This window comes from Nilaparvata lugens, unplaced genomic scaffold (assembly GCF_014356525.2).
Source record: "Nilaparvata lugens isolate BPH unplaced genomic scaffold, ASM1435652v1 scaffold3842, whole genome shotgun sequence".
Taxonomy (NCBI): domain Eukaryota; kingdom Metazoa; phylum Arthropoda; class Insecta; order Hemiptera; family Delphacidae; genus Nilaparvata; species Nilaparvata lugens.
Genome location: NW_024090478.1, coordinates 16,277 through 30,779, shown reverse-complemented (window position 1 = coordinate 30,779; position 14,503 = coordinate 16,277). Strand labels below are relative to the sequence as shown.

Sequence of the window (14,503 nt, the reverse complement as noted above, 5' to 3'; positions counted from 1 at the left end):
TAGATTTTTTCTTAATTAAAAAATCGTTTTTCTATGATAGGCCTATTATAGTTGTTATTCAAGAGTAGCTATATGTTCATAATATGTTCATAACATGTTCATCATTTAGAGAAATGGGATGAACATACGATGATTAACTTATTGAGATAAAATTATGTATTTTTTCAAGTCCTCGGGTAGTATTTATTAGCAAATCCTATGAGAAGATTCGATTTGTGAGTTCCTATTTCCCAGTTTAGAAGTATTCGAACGGAGCACACAAATAAATTTAAGAGGACGAAGTAAGGAGATCAACAGTAAAAAACCAATTACACGTGTATAATTTTTATGACAAGTCAGTGATTTATGCTCTGACAAAAATGTATAGGCCTACTCTGTTACCTTTGCTGATAATGTATTTATATTACAGTTAATTGAACTTTTATTAATGACTTGGAGTATTGAACTGGCCCAGGCATCAGACAATTAATGTTCCTGGTGAGACAGTTCAAAATGAATTGTCCACTCCATTAGAGTGAGATACCTGCTTTTAGACTGCAATACAAAATTGAATAAGAAGAGAAAGCTTATTTTTTATGACTGACATGTTACATCCCTGTCAGTCACTTAATTTATTATCTTGTGACGCATCCCCACTTCCCCACTAAGGAAGATCAACTTTTCAATAACATGACACGAGTCGACTGCATAGTCCACACCTCCACACTATCACCTGGCACACACCGGCTTTTTTCAACGACTTGGCAGTCACTTTCATCTACCTACTCAATCTACTGTATAAACACATCATCTTATACATAGCCTCGCTACATGTTTATTTTATTCCTATATAGAAGATGTTTTCCATATTCAAAAAAGGTGATAGATTGGATCCAAAAAACTATCGCGGAATCGCCCTGATCAATAATATTGTTAAAATTTTTACTCGACTACTCGTCACAAACACGATATTTGGAAAGAGATACAGGCAATTGCCCAAAACTTCTTCAATTCCTTGATTTTGGCACATGAATAGTCCAAAGTGAGGTTAAGTTTAAAATTTCTGTTTTCACCAGAGATTAACACTCAGAGAATACGTATTCGAGATATGACTGATGAATTTTGAATTTCGAAGGGTTGATAAGAGCCGGAAATAACACTAAACAATCCGAAAGTTTCAATAATATTGAAATAAACTTGAAAATTTTGAGCAGAAAAATTAAAACTACTATCACTGCAACTATCAGCTGAAAATGATGTCCCTAGTATTGAAGTTTTATAGTCTACTTTCAAGTTTTGGAGAAGCCATTCTTGGCATTCACCACTGAACCGGCATCCACTTTGCATTCAATGATAATAAATGTTAGCATCTTGTATAAGTCGTGATATACTGCTCTTGGAATACAATTTTGATGCAATTAATGTCACAAATGTTGGTGGCTGCCAAGATAAAAGAAAATTATATTAAATTTCTGGTACTGATATCAATTTATTTTTTCAGATCATGTTACTGAGGACAGTGGATAAAATTGATATGGTGTTTTGTTACCATGCTATGGAGGGTAATGGTGGATGAGTGAGGGATGACACTAACAGGACAATAAGAATCGCGTTTGAGAGAACTGAAATGCATTCTAAGCTAGTGTTTCATCTTAGCCAAGTATTCAAGTTTATGGAACTACTGTCTGTAAGACAGGCATTACGATGTAAGCAAATACAGTTGTAGCAAATAATATTATATCTTTGATAAATAAAATTAATTTGAATTTATTCGAATTAGTTATTGATTATTTATGATATGTTACAAGTTGATGTCAAACAACTACTTTTTGTTCGAAGCCTGTAGCTGATGACACAACATGCATGACAAGCATATGTTCAACAGACTTGTCCTGTCGTTAGTGGCCACCCTAATGGAGCACTTAGTTTCAAGGTTTTGTATAAAACAAGGTGGACCACAGGAAACCGACAGTTTGGAATCGCAAAGTACTTGGCGGCTAGTGGAGGGGAACGCGCCGTCAAAGTCACTCGACTCCCATACCTGCAATTAGGCCGCTGTGGACGAAAGATCATCGCGTGTTTGCTACGCCACATTCATAAAAAGTGTGAATCAGTATTTGAAAGTCAACAAAGTTCCAGACGTCATTTAATATTGGACGCCATGGTGAAATACCGAGTTGGAATACCATTCTAAGGTGGGTGAATCATTTAGATTCACGAGCTATTTTATGAGTCAGAAACTCACGTAGTCCTGCTCGGTCGGCAGGCACGCCACAAAACGTGGGAAGGCGATTCTGCTCATTTCCGACCGTTCTGCTAGATGCATGCATCTGAACTTGGGCTGAGTGAGATCAAAACACAACGCGTATTTCACATAAGGACTGGGATTTGTGTAATAAAATGTCTCTGCTTTGAAAACGGTTTTCAGACTAACCTGCTGGTAGAGAGGAAGGTGTGTGGATGTCCGCGCCACGCGATGCCAGTAGCTACGGTCCTTGTGCTCGTTGAAGGAGGCGAACGGGATGTAGTGCCGACGCACGTCCCCCACGTTGACACTGCAGTCGACCACCACGCGCCACCGACGCGATGTGGTACGTCCTCTGCGGCCGCCATTTAACTCGCCCCACCGACGCTATCGTGTTGATCGTGAATTCCACAGCTGGCTTGTTCCTAGGTCCCACACCTGCAACATTCTAGATACAATATTATTATAATTCATGATTGGAAAAATAGTCCAAAAATAGGCTGCGTTTATCACGTCATAGTTTATCTAATTTAAATCAAAATATATATAAATCCAGAATGAAGTTGCATTTTTCAGATATTGGAATTAAAATTATTGTCTTAAAAGAGTTTGCACCCTAATGACAAAAAAAAACTTTAAATTATCAATACTTTTATCTGTATTAAGTTTTTTCTCTCTCCTGAAAAACTCTGATTTTTGACATGTTCCCTTTCTCTTCAGACCAATTCAGATAATATAATAAATATAACTGTAATGTACAGTAGATGTGTAAAAAAATATATATATTCCCAGTTATAAACGATAAATGGAAATCTCAGATATCTCATATCTAAAATGATATTTATATAGAATGGGAATGAAGGTTAATTGAAGAATAAGGATGTTGAACCCAGTGACCATAATGATAAAAATGTACATGAGCAACCGCATCATGTTAGATGGTTCAACATAAGACATAAAAATAGACAGATGATACATTCTAATTGTTTTGTAATAGCAGTATCATCATCTTCATTCATCCAATCATGTAACAAACTTCGATTTCATATGCTGAGCATACTTTGTCCAAGGGCAGACATGATGGCAAAATGCCTAAAAAAAGGTGTACTTTTTAGTACGTACGGTACATGAATGATATGCCAGACATACGAATTTTAATTCAAGAGTGCGTTATCTTTCTCAAGGGTTTCATTCAGTCGATAACTGCATGAATGGGATGGAAGGTGGCCTTCTATCACTGTTGTTAGCATATGTAAATGCTAATACATCCTCAATTATCGACTGTCTAGTGAACGTTTTTTTAGCAAAAAGTTAAGAAAAAATGTCGCCAAGGCTGTATAAGTGTCGAAGTAAATGTTCTATTCTTTCTTTATGTACATGTATTAAAGTACCATACCATATACACACATACGCAAGAGAGTGTCTTCTAGTGGAGGTTGTAATGGCGAAACAAGGCGATTCACACGATAAAAATCCGTCAAGATGTGTCGACGCTCGACAAAAAGAAACTACCACATATTAACGCTAGTATTCACACATGTGCGATCCTTGTGCTTATTATTGCCGGACCGGAAACAAAAAATAAATAGTCATAGGCCTGTTTCCGTTTGGAATTGCTGACAAAAAATGAATACAGGAATGCTATATCAACCTTCAATAAATGTTGAAAAATATGCACTGTAAACGATCTAGAAAATAGGAATCTACCAGGAGTTTAATATCAGACTGGAATGCGTCAATGTAGCAAAATACGATATTGGAGGTGATTTGAAATTTGAACTTGCCTAGAGATTTAATGAATTATTAAAATATAGCTTTGTCACTGAAATGAAAGAACCCTAGAAATGAATTGTTTGGGTTCAATTAAGTAATTTCGCCCGACAATAAAGTAGTTCAATAACCGATCATTAATTTGCTGATTTATTTATTGTTCAATTAAGATAATAAGTTATTAGAAATAATTATATTTTCTTTTCAATAAGATTCAATTCTAAATATTATAATTTCAACAAGAATACCCTTCCACATTTCTATTGAAATATACATTCACTTGTAATACGGTAGAGATTGTAAATACACAATACATTAGTCCATTATAAAGGATATTTAGTCATAATAATCTTGGGAAAACAGTAAAATCCTAATAAAATTTTCTTCTTTTTCGGAAAAAAATGTTTGTTAGTTAGCCTATATTGTGAAGTATTATTTTTTATCTCATAAGACCCAGTTACCATACAAATAATATTTGAATTCAGATAATACCAAAAATGTTGCCCTTTAAAGAAATCATCATCTAGCCATGATAAATAGTATTTTAAGTCATAATCTATATATATAAAAGCGAAATGGTACTGACTGACTCACTCACTCACTCACTCGCAGAACTAAAAATCTACCGGACCAAAAACGTTCAAATTTGGTAGGTGTGTTCAGTTGGCCCTTTAGAGGCGCAATAAGAACGGATTTAGAAAAATTTCCAAAGATACGCCCAAAATCTTGCGTTTTTTAGCGTTTTCTCAGCTTTATCGAAAACAAATAAACAGAAAATGTTCAAATTTACAACAGAAGCTCAGCTGGGGTGCAATAATGTTGTGTTAGAAGGAATTTGAAATAACGCCAAAGATACGCCCAAAATTAGAGTTTTCTCAGCTTTTCTGCGTTTCCTCAACTTTTTCAATAATAATTGGTGAGAATATATTTAAAAAAATTCAGTACACAGTTTTAGCTGAGGTGGAAGAATTTTGTTCACCAAAGATACGCCGATATAGTAAGGTGTTTTTCGAGATCAAATTGACATAGTACGTTCAAATTCGGTTCAGAGGTTCCGCTGAGGTCTACATGCAGGCGAGCGAAGCGAGCCCGCTGATCTCATTTTTGGACAATCCTGTCGGGGGTCCAGAATTCGGTACAGAGGTTCCGCTGAGGTCTACATGCAGGCGAGCGAAGCGAGCCCGCTGATCTCATTTTTGGACGATCCAGTCGGGGGTCCAGGGGGCGGAGCCCCCTGGCTAGACGGATACGGCTAGTATTATATATAATTGTAATTTCTTTACAAAAAGGGAAGATTTTATTGATTTTTCAAATTCAAATTCCATCAAACTCTTCAAGTCGTTGTAGTTTGTAAAACTCCTTGCAGACCAAACAACAGTTGTAGGTAAGTTAACGCTGAACAAGATTAGATAAGAGAGCTCTACAAGTGCAGCAGTAAAAACGATAATAATTCTATTCCACAAAAGAATTGTCTGGATCTGGAAGGTCATTGTAACAAAGATGAAGTAAAAGCGCCCAAGTTCTTATTTTTATAGTTTTCGTGACAGTAATTTGTTGTTCGAATTCAGTGTACAGCGCCAGATAGCTAACCAACAATCACAGAGAGGATAACAAACTCAAATAGTTGAAAAGCCACAAAAACAAAAGTATACCCCAGAACTGAATGATTATGTAATTCTCCAACCGTGAAGTTTACGCTAGTTAATTCTTTTCATTCATAATTGTAGCAGACATAGCTGGCCACTCTTCTTCTATAATTTATTCTTCCTGATTGATCGTTTACTTACTCATTCTTTCTCACTTACCTAGTGATGAACTACAAAGTTTGTAAATAATCATTGCTGAGTAAGCCTCACTGATAATAGAGTTTAATTAGCAGGAAGCGCTGTAATGGCTAATTTAATCATCCCACCCATTTCTCACGCAATGCTCCATGTTACAATTCAGCTTTATTTTGTTTATATTGAGTAGGCCTTAATAATAAAGCCTTTCAACCCTTTAAAACTGCCAGCAATTATTGGTCATCCATTTCATTTAGGCTACATTTCAAAGCCTGCTTATAAAATAATGAGATGGTCAATTATTTAGCAAATAAATACAGAATAATAGGCTACTTGATTCATTAATGCTCCTGTAATTCTAATAATAATATAGAAATATTTAAAATTACTGGAAATAAAATAATTGAACGCTTTTAAAATAAAAAGTAGCCTAATGCTGAGCTGAGATATCAGTGGTCGTAAACCAATTTTCAATGAACATTCCAAATTCTTCGGCTGCACTTTAGTATATGGGCCGCGGAATCCAGCATTGAGACCTATACAGATCGATAGAGGAGATCAATACGAGATCAACCATGTATGACATTGTTGTCGATTTCCAAGGATTAGCTGAAAAAACATGGTGGAAAGTTCAAATTTTTTATATCAATTTTTATTTTTAATAATTTTTTTATGGCTAAAATATGTTTAAAACTAGTGCAATCTTATGTAAAATTTGACGAGGAATCCAATGAAACTAATTTCAGGTGCGTAACTTTAGTAGTTTTTGAGATATAGCAAAAAATGTGCAGAAAATTGCAATTTTTTTTATTTAAAATAGGTTAACTTGTTTTCATTGTGATTAATAGGTATTTTTAACTATTGGATTTAGTGGAATGATGAATTCTAAAGAAAAAATGTCTAGTCACTCGATAGCCTAACCTAACCTAACCTAACCCAACCTAACCTAACCTAACCTAACCTAATCTAACCCAACCTAACCTAACCTAACCCAACCTAACCTAACCTAACCCAAATGTGACTAAACATTTTTTCTTTAGAATTCATCATTCCACTAAATCCACTAATTCAGCCATGTTTTTTCACAAATATTTCCAACAATTTTAAGTTTAGGCTATCGAGGTTAGGTTAGGTTAGGTTAGATTGGGTTAGGTTAGATGGGTTAGGGTTAGGTTAGGTTGGGTTAGGTTAGGTTAGGTTGGGTTAGGTTAGGTTGGGTTACATTAGGTTAGGTTAGGTTTGGTTGGGTTAGGTTAGGTTAGGTTAGGTTTGGTTGGGTTAGGTTAGGTTGAGTTAGATTAGGCTAGGTTAGGTTGGGTTAGGTTAGGTTGGGTTAGGTTAGGTTGGGTTAGATTAGGTTAGGTTGGGTTAGGTTAGGTTAGGTTGGTTAGGTTAGGTTAGGTTGGGTTAGATTAGGTTTGGTTGGGTTAGGTTAGGTTGGGTTAGATTAGGCTAGGTTGGATTAGGTTAGGTTGGGTTAGGGTTAGGTTAGGTTTGGTTGGGTTAGGTTAGGTTAGGTTGGGTTAGGTTAGGTTGGGTTAGATTAGGTTAGGTTAGGTTGGGTTGGGTTAGGTTAGGTTGGGTTAGGTTAGGTTAGGTTGGGTTAGATTAGGTTAGGTTAGGTTAGGTTAGGTTGGGTTAGGTTAGGTTAGGTTAGGCTATCGAGTGACTAGACATTTTTTCTTTAGAATTCATCATTCCACTAAATCCAATAGTTAAAAATACCTATTAAGCATCATGAAAACAAGTTAACCTTTTTTAAAGCAAAAAATTTGCATTTTTCTGCACATTTTTTGCAATATCTCAAAAACTACTGAAGTTACGAACCTGAAATTAGTTTCATTGGATTCCTCGTCAAATTTTACATAAGATTGCACTAGTTTTAAACATATTTTAGCCATAAAAAAATTATTAAAAATAAAAATTGATATAAAAAATTTGAACTTTCCGCCATGTTTTTTCAGCTAATCCTTGGAAATCGACAACAATGTCATACATGGTTGATCTCGTATTGATCTCCTCTATCGATCTACGTTGGTCTCAATGCTAGATTCCGCGGCCCATAAACTAAAGTGCCCCCAATTCTTCCAAGCGATGATGTACCAAATTGAGAATTATTAGTTATCATTTGAATCATTTCGGAAGAAAAACTCAATTCAATACTCTACTGTGATTCGAAGTATAAACTAATTCGTATAATTTGAATATCTAAAGGAGGATAACTAAGTTCTTACTAGGTACTGCTGTCAAAATCTGTAGATTATTAGATAAAACTGCCTCTCTGTTAAATAAACTTTTACATTCCACAATAAAAAAACAAATAAAAGTTATTCTTGATAATAAAGAACTACTCACCTAATTTATTGACTCAAAACTCAATCACTTGTAAGCACCTCTAAATAAAGTTTTTTTACGTGATATATTAAACGTATCTTTCAAATCTTTATAGAACACTTTTATAATAATGGTATTATCTTCTGAAACTAATATTATTAATAATTTAAGAAAGGACTGGTATCGGCGTAGAACAAAATATTTTGAAATAGTTTGACACAAAATAGTCTGACATCTATCACTTCAACTTTGACATTGTAAAAAATTCCATTGTTGACTTCAATGAGTGTAGAAGTCCCTGAGAGAAATAATAATGTTATTTTGTCAATCAACTTCTTATGAATTATAAAATAAAAAAATATCAAGAAAATTTAAAATCAAATGTTTAATATTTTTTCAATGGGCAAATTCATTTTAAAAATATTTTTTATATTTATCAAAGGAGGAAGGCAACTTCCGCCATTTTAAAAATACCGCTTGTGCATAATTTTCAACAATACTTACAATGGGAGTAAATTTCATTTTAAATTTTTTCAATTTTTGAATTATTTACTTAATAAAATTATGAAATTAATTCCATAAAACAATTTTAACATAAAAATGTATTTTTGATAGATTGATTAATACTAAAGTTCATCAGCTGGTTTTACAACAAACTTTTTTGCTTTTTTAACTGGTCGTTCTCAAAGGAGAAATTAATGCTTATGCGCACAACGCATTCGTAAAGTAGACCTAGTTCAAAAGGAAATCATGAATCTCATAAAATGTTTATAATTGCAAAAATCTAGTATTTAATCAATGTAATTCTCTTATCATTTCGAATTGAGAATAAAGTTATCTATCATTGTTGACAAAACGTGAACCGGAGCAATGACGGGTATTGGCGCATGCGCATTACAAAGCAAGTATCTCAATAGAGAACGCTTTTAAACATGTGACTGTTTTGAAAGTTAGGTTATGTAATCCATAATCAGCTAGCCGGCGTGTTGTGATAGTAATTTAATTATCCAGTTAGTTATTTATAATTCCAATATTTTAATGGTATTCCTGTTTTTAAAGGTAGGTCATAGTTGACTGTAATAGATTTGACTAATGGTACCCATAAAACGATTCTAAATAATATTAATGCTACTTCAAAAATCTCAAATAAACTAACCTTATTTTCAGTAGACGATGCCTGTAGTCTTGAATTAATTGCTATTTATGCACTCGTAAATAATATAGCATGTACTATGATTATGCTTCATGCAATATTAAAGAATTGTACCAAATAAAGATTCATTTTTATTTATTTTCTTCATAAATTTTAATGTTTCAAACGGCCGACCGGGTAACGGCAATTTTTCATAGACAGCTGTTTATGATTCGACTCGGTACCCACCCGGCAGACGACAGATCGACTTTCACGTTTCGATACTTCAATCTGGTATCGATATTTTTAATCAATCGACAATATTATTATTCTAGATTATCAATACTCAAGAAATTCAGTTGGCTAAACTGACTGTTCAGGATTGAAGGAGGATCGGAGAGCAGAGCTACTGTTTTATCTTGATAACAATCAATCATCTTATCGCTTGTGATCACCTAAAAGAAAAACAATAAGATTACATTGCATACAGCCTACGCCATAGTAGAACTCTAATTATCCGAATTAATTGAGACTGAACTCTAGTTGGTTAGGTTAATTAAATATTTTGACAATTATTGGAGTTTACAAAAAAGAAGCAGGCGGAATTAAAATAATAATATATTTACTGAATATAGTTTTACTATCTACTTTTAACACCATAACTAGGGCTAGGCTACATTATATCGAGACAATATAATTTTAGTGATATTTCTTTTAAACGCTGTCTTTTTTTAATAACTAAGACATTGTAATCCCACTGAAATTTATAATGCAGTATTTCTTAAGAGTTCTGAGAGTTCATATTCCAAAAAAAAGATTATTTTTTATAGAAATCCTAAAAAACAATTCTTCACTAACACTGACTAGCCCAAAATTAGTTGAAAAGGTAAGCTCGAGTTGGCCCAATATGGACTAATTAACAATAGGCTAATGAATTGTAATAAAACAATGATTAACAACATCTTGAATAATTAGGTAGAAAAAAGTAAACCTGTAATATTAACTTACCTCACTTTTAAAATCACAACTTATCAACAGTAGAATTTGACTGGTTACTTGAGTTTTTTTGGTGAATATTTTTTGTAAGTGGAGTAATTGAAAACGTTGATCAAAAAGTGCATGAATTGTTGGATTGTTGAAAACAGGATTATTTCTTCAGCATGCTGGCAGAATGTAAAATAACATTGAAATGGAATATATTGAACAGAGCAGAATAGAAATGGTAGACTATTGGTAATAAATTTATAAACATAATTTGATAAACTGAATGGTAGACTAATTGATGAGAAATAGTGGACTACTGGTAAGAACTTGGATTCAGAAAGATGTGGCTATTCTTGGAACTTGTTTCAATATTTTCTTTAAAAGGACCTCACGTTGTGGAAAATGTTAAATTTGTGGATAAAAAATGAAGCCTATGAATCTTGATTAGTGAGAAATTGGAATTACAAAATTATCATAGTCTGTTACTGTAAGTTCTAGCTGTCAGGAGGTGACTTTTGAGGGGACTGTTTTTATTTATTAATTGTTGCAACCAAAAGAATAACAAGAGATATAATATTAAAGGAAAAACTAGGGTTAAGATGTGCTATTTCTATTTTTATTTTTGATATATAGCAGAACTATAAGGTTACGGTACTTCTATGTTATATTTAAATGAAAATTTTGATCCAAGAATGCTAAAATTTTTGAATTTGTTGATAAAATAGTTTTAAATATTAAGAAAACAATGGACCAAGAGTAATGATTTGATTATTTTGTGATAATTAAAATGGAATTGGTTCAAATCAACGAGAGTAAATTTGAATTGAATTTTAATATAGAAAATATAAATGCTAATAGGGGGAGGGATAGCATTGTTTATTTATTTATGGATGAAATTACAATCATATGAATATGATTGGGAAAGAACAAAAGGCTTAGCCCAAAACTATACTATTTGCTAATTTTGATAATAAATAACATTTTCGAAAAAAATGGTTAGCCTATCTATTTAATGTTGAAAGTTTATGTTCAATTTTTGTCCAAAATATATATGAGCTAAAAAATTTGAATTTATAAGCATAAAGCACCGAATTATAGCCTATTATTATGAGAAAGGGTTTCAAGAATGGGAGGGAGGAGCATCATGTGGCTTTAAGGATGGTTCAGATTTGTGTTGAAGGTGGAACAGGTGTTGGTCTTATGGGAAGAATATGATTGTTTGAAGTAAGAGGCTTCCACATTAACTATTTGTCAAAATATATATCAACAAAATCATGCATTTTGTAGATAGGGAAAGTGCTCTACTGTTTTATGCAACGAAGCAGGATCTAGATATGACCCCAAAGGAGAAACCGATGACTGATGATAATGAAGATTTTGATCAATATTATGATTGTAAAATTGAAATGAATAGGCTACTCTGTGTTACTGGAAACCTGTTATAAAACGCCTTAAATTTTGGTTATTCTCCACAATTTTTGTTCTGAAACAAAACAAGAAAAACATAAAGGTAAATATTCATGACTGAAGATTATTAGGATTAGAGTAGGATTCAAGAAAATTGGAAAAACAAAAAGGAAAAAAAATTCAAATCCCAACCTAAAAAATACTAACCTTAGCTTCCCCTAACCTAAGCTTTTCCTAACCTTATATTCTCCTAATCTAAGCTTTTCCCAACCCTAGCTTCTCCCAACCTAACCAAAACTAACCTAACACAAACCTAACCTAACCTAACCCAACCTAACCTAACCTACCTAACCTAACCTAACCTTCCCAACCTTAGCTTCTCCCAACCTAACCAACCTAACCTAACCAACCTAACTTAACCTAACCAAACCTAACCTAATCTAACCTAACCCAACCTAACCTAACCTAACCTTTCCCAACCTTAGCTTCTCCCAACCTAACCTAACCCAAACCTAACCCAACCTAACCAAACCCAACCCAACCTAACCTAACCTAACCTTTCCCAACTTTAGCTTCTCCCAACCAAACCTAACCTAACCCAAACCTAACCCCAACCTAACCTAAACCAACCTAACCTAATCCAACCTAACCTAACCTAATCTACCCTAACCTAACCCAACCTAACCTAATCTAACCTAACCTAACCTAATCTAACTTAACCTAACCTTAGCTTCTCACAACCTTACTAATCCCTACCTAAGCTTTATCTCACCTTAACTTCTCCTAATCTAAGCTTCTCTTAACCTTAGCTTCTCCTAACCTAAGCTTCTCCCAACCTAAGTTTTTCCTAATCTGAGCTTTACCTAACCTGAGCTTTTCCTAACCTTAGCTACTCCTAACCTAAGCTTTCCTAACCTAAGTTTTCCTAACCTTGGTTTCTCCCAAACTACGTTTTTCCTAATCCAAGCTTCTCCTAACATAAGCTATTCCTAACCTAAGTTTTTCCCAACCTTGGTTTCTTCTAAACCAATCTTTCCCCAATCTAAGCGCTTCCTAACCTTAGCATTTCCTAATCTAAGCTTTTCCTAACCTTAGCTTCTTTTAATCTAAGTTTTTTTCCCAATCTAATCTTCACCTAACCTGAGCTTTCCCTAACTTTAGCTACTCCAACCTAAGCTTCTCCTAACCTTAGGTTTTCCCTTATCAAAGCTTTTTCTAAACAAAGCTTTCTCTAACTCAAGCATCCCCTAACCTTAGTGTAATCGACTAATGCCTTGACTAGAAACATCATCCTCGCCTGCAAAAGGCCCCTTCCCGTCCTTGTAACTTAAAATACTCTTACTCAATTCATCAAACCCTAACCTAACAAACAAGAAAAGCAAAGCCAAACCTAATTCAATCCAACCTAAGCTATTTTTTATCCAATCCAACCAATCCTAGCCTAATAAAATGAAAAAATATAGGCTAATTCAAAATAATTCCTGCATTCAATATTATAAAAAGTGTATTAATATTATATATTCATATAATAATATATCAATATATATATATATATATATATATATTATATATATATATATATATATATATATATATATATATATATATATAAAATGTAATATAATAGTGCTCACCTTATACTAATCAGTTCATATCATCCAAATCCAAATCGTCAGTTTCATCAGTATCATCGGTTTCCCCATCTTTTGGCTTTGCAGGGTCATATAAATTTCCTGCTTCCTTACAGAACTCAGTAAAGCAGTCAACTTTCCTCAATTTGCATGATTTCATAAATACATACTTTGATAAATAGCCAGGAAAGAAAGCTTTCTTCCTGTGGAAGCGTGGCAAAGTTGCCTTTGCCGCGCCCCAAGAAGCTTCGATCTTGTTTGTGTGAGCACCTGAAAGTGGGTCAACAAAATTCATTTTGTGATTCACTTTCAAGTGCTCAAAGCCTTCTTCTTTCAAACAATCATAAGCTTTCCAATAGTCCGACACGATTGTTGAGCCCGGTTTGATGTACTCTTTGATAATAGGTATCAGGGTATCTGATGACCGGTTCTCAACAGCCACCATGAAAACCTCTCCAGAAAGCTCATCGATGCCTCCAAACACCCACTGACCCTCAACAGCCCGCCCCCGATTATATTTTCTCTTTCCAAATTTACTCTCATCAATTTGAACTTTTCTTCCAGGTCCTCCAATTTTTTTCTTTCTCACTACTGCAAAATCAAAAGTCACTTCCCGACAGAATGAACTCCAGTCAACAACTGTCCGATTTGAAATGCCCAACTCATCAATGATCACTTTTGCGGCTACATTTTTTGTCCACAAATATATGAAACCTATAATTTTCCACAACGGAAGTTTTGACTTTTCAAAAAAAGTTCCTCGTCTAAGATTCACAGAATAACCACATCTTTTCCTTTTCTTCTTGTTCTCAGATCTGTAATTATTGCAATACCATTTATAGCCGTCTGTTTCAGAATTACACTTCCGTAATGTCATTTTACATTCATCCCGACCACAAGCTGAACAAACTATAACACGCTTCAAAATCCCCCATTCCATACACTTATCAATCAACAATTTCCCCTCATCACTCCACTTTTTTATATTCACCAGATTCACTTTTTCACCAGCCATTTTTATCTATAAAAATTATAACTTCAACATATCAAACTTTCATTCTACAATCCACACACGAGAAATTGAATTTATCCTCTGAAAGCTGATGCAGTTATACCATGTTGAAATAAGTTGAAAATAATCATGTTCAACAATTATAAAAAATATATTATTGATTTATTATTCTTATAGAATATAATAAATAAAGATAAAAATTACGAATAAAAGTTTGAGAATTTTCTA

At 33.7% G+C, this 14,503-nt stretch overlaps 1 protein-coding gene across 1 annotated transcript; it reads right to left on the bottom strand.

Moving 5' to 3' along the window:
* Positions 1-11,229: 11,229 nt before the first annotated feature.
* LOC120355641 lies at positions 11,230-14,503 on the bottom strand. Its single transcript, XM_039444251.1, has 2 exons — positions 13,267-14,503; positions 11,230-11,708 (listed from the first exon to the last, which is right to left on the bottom strand). Exon 1 carries the CDS (start codon positions 14,276-14,278, stop codon positions 13,277-13,279), a length of 1,002 nt encoding a protein of 333 aa, XP_039300185.1. The 5' UTR covers positions 14,279-14,503; the 3' UTR covers positions 11,230-11,708; positions 13,267-13,276.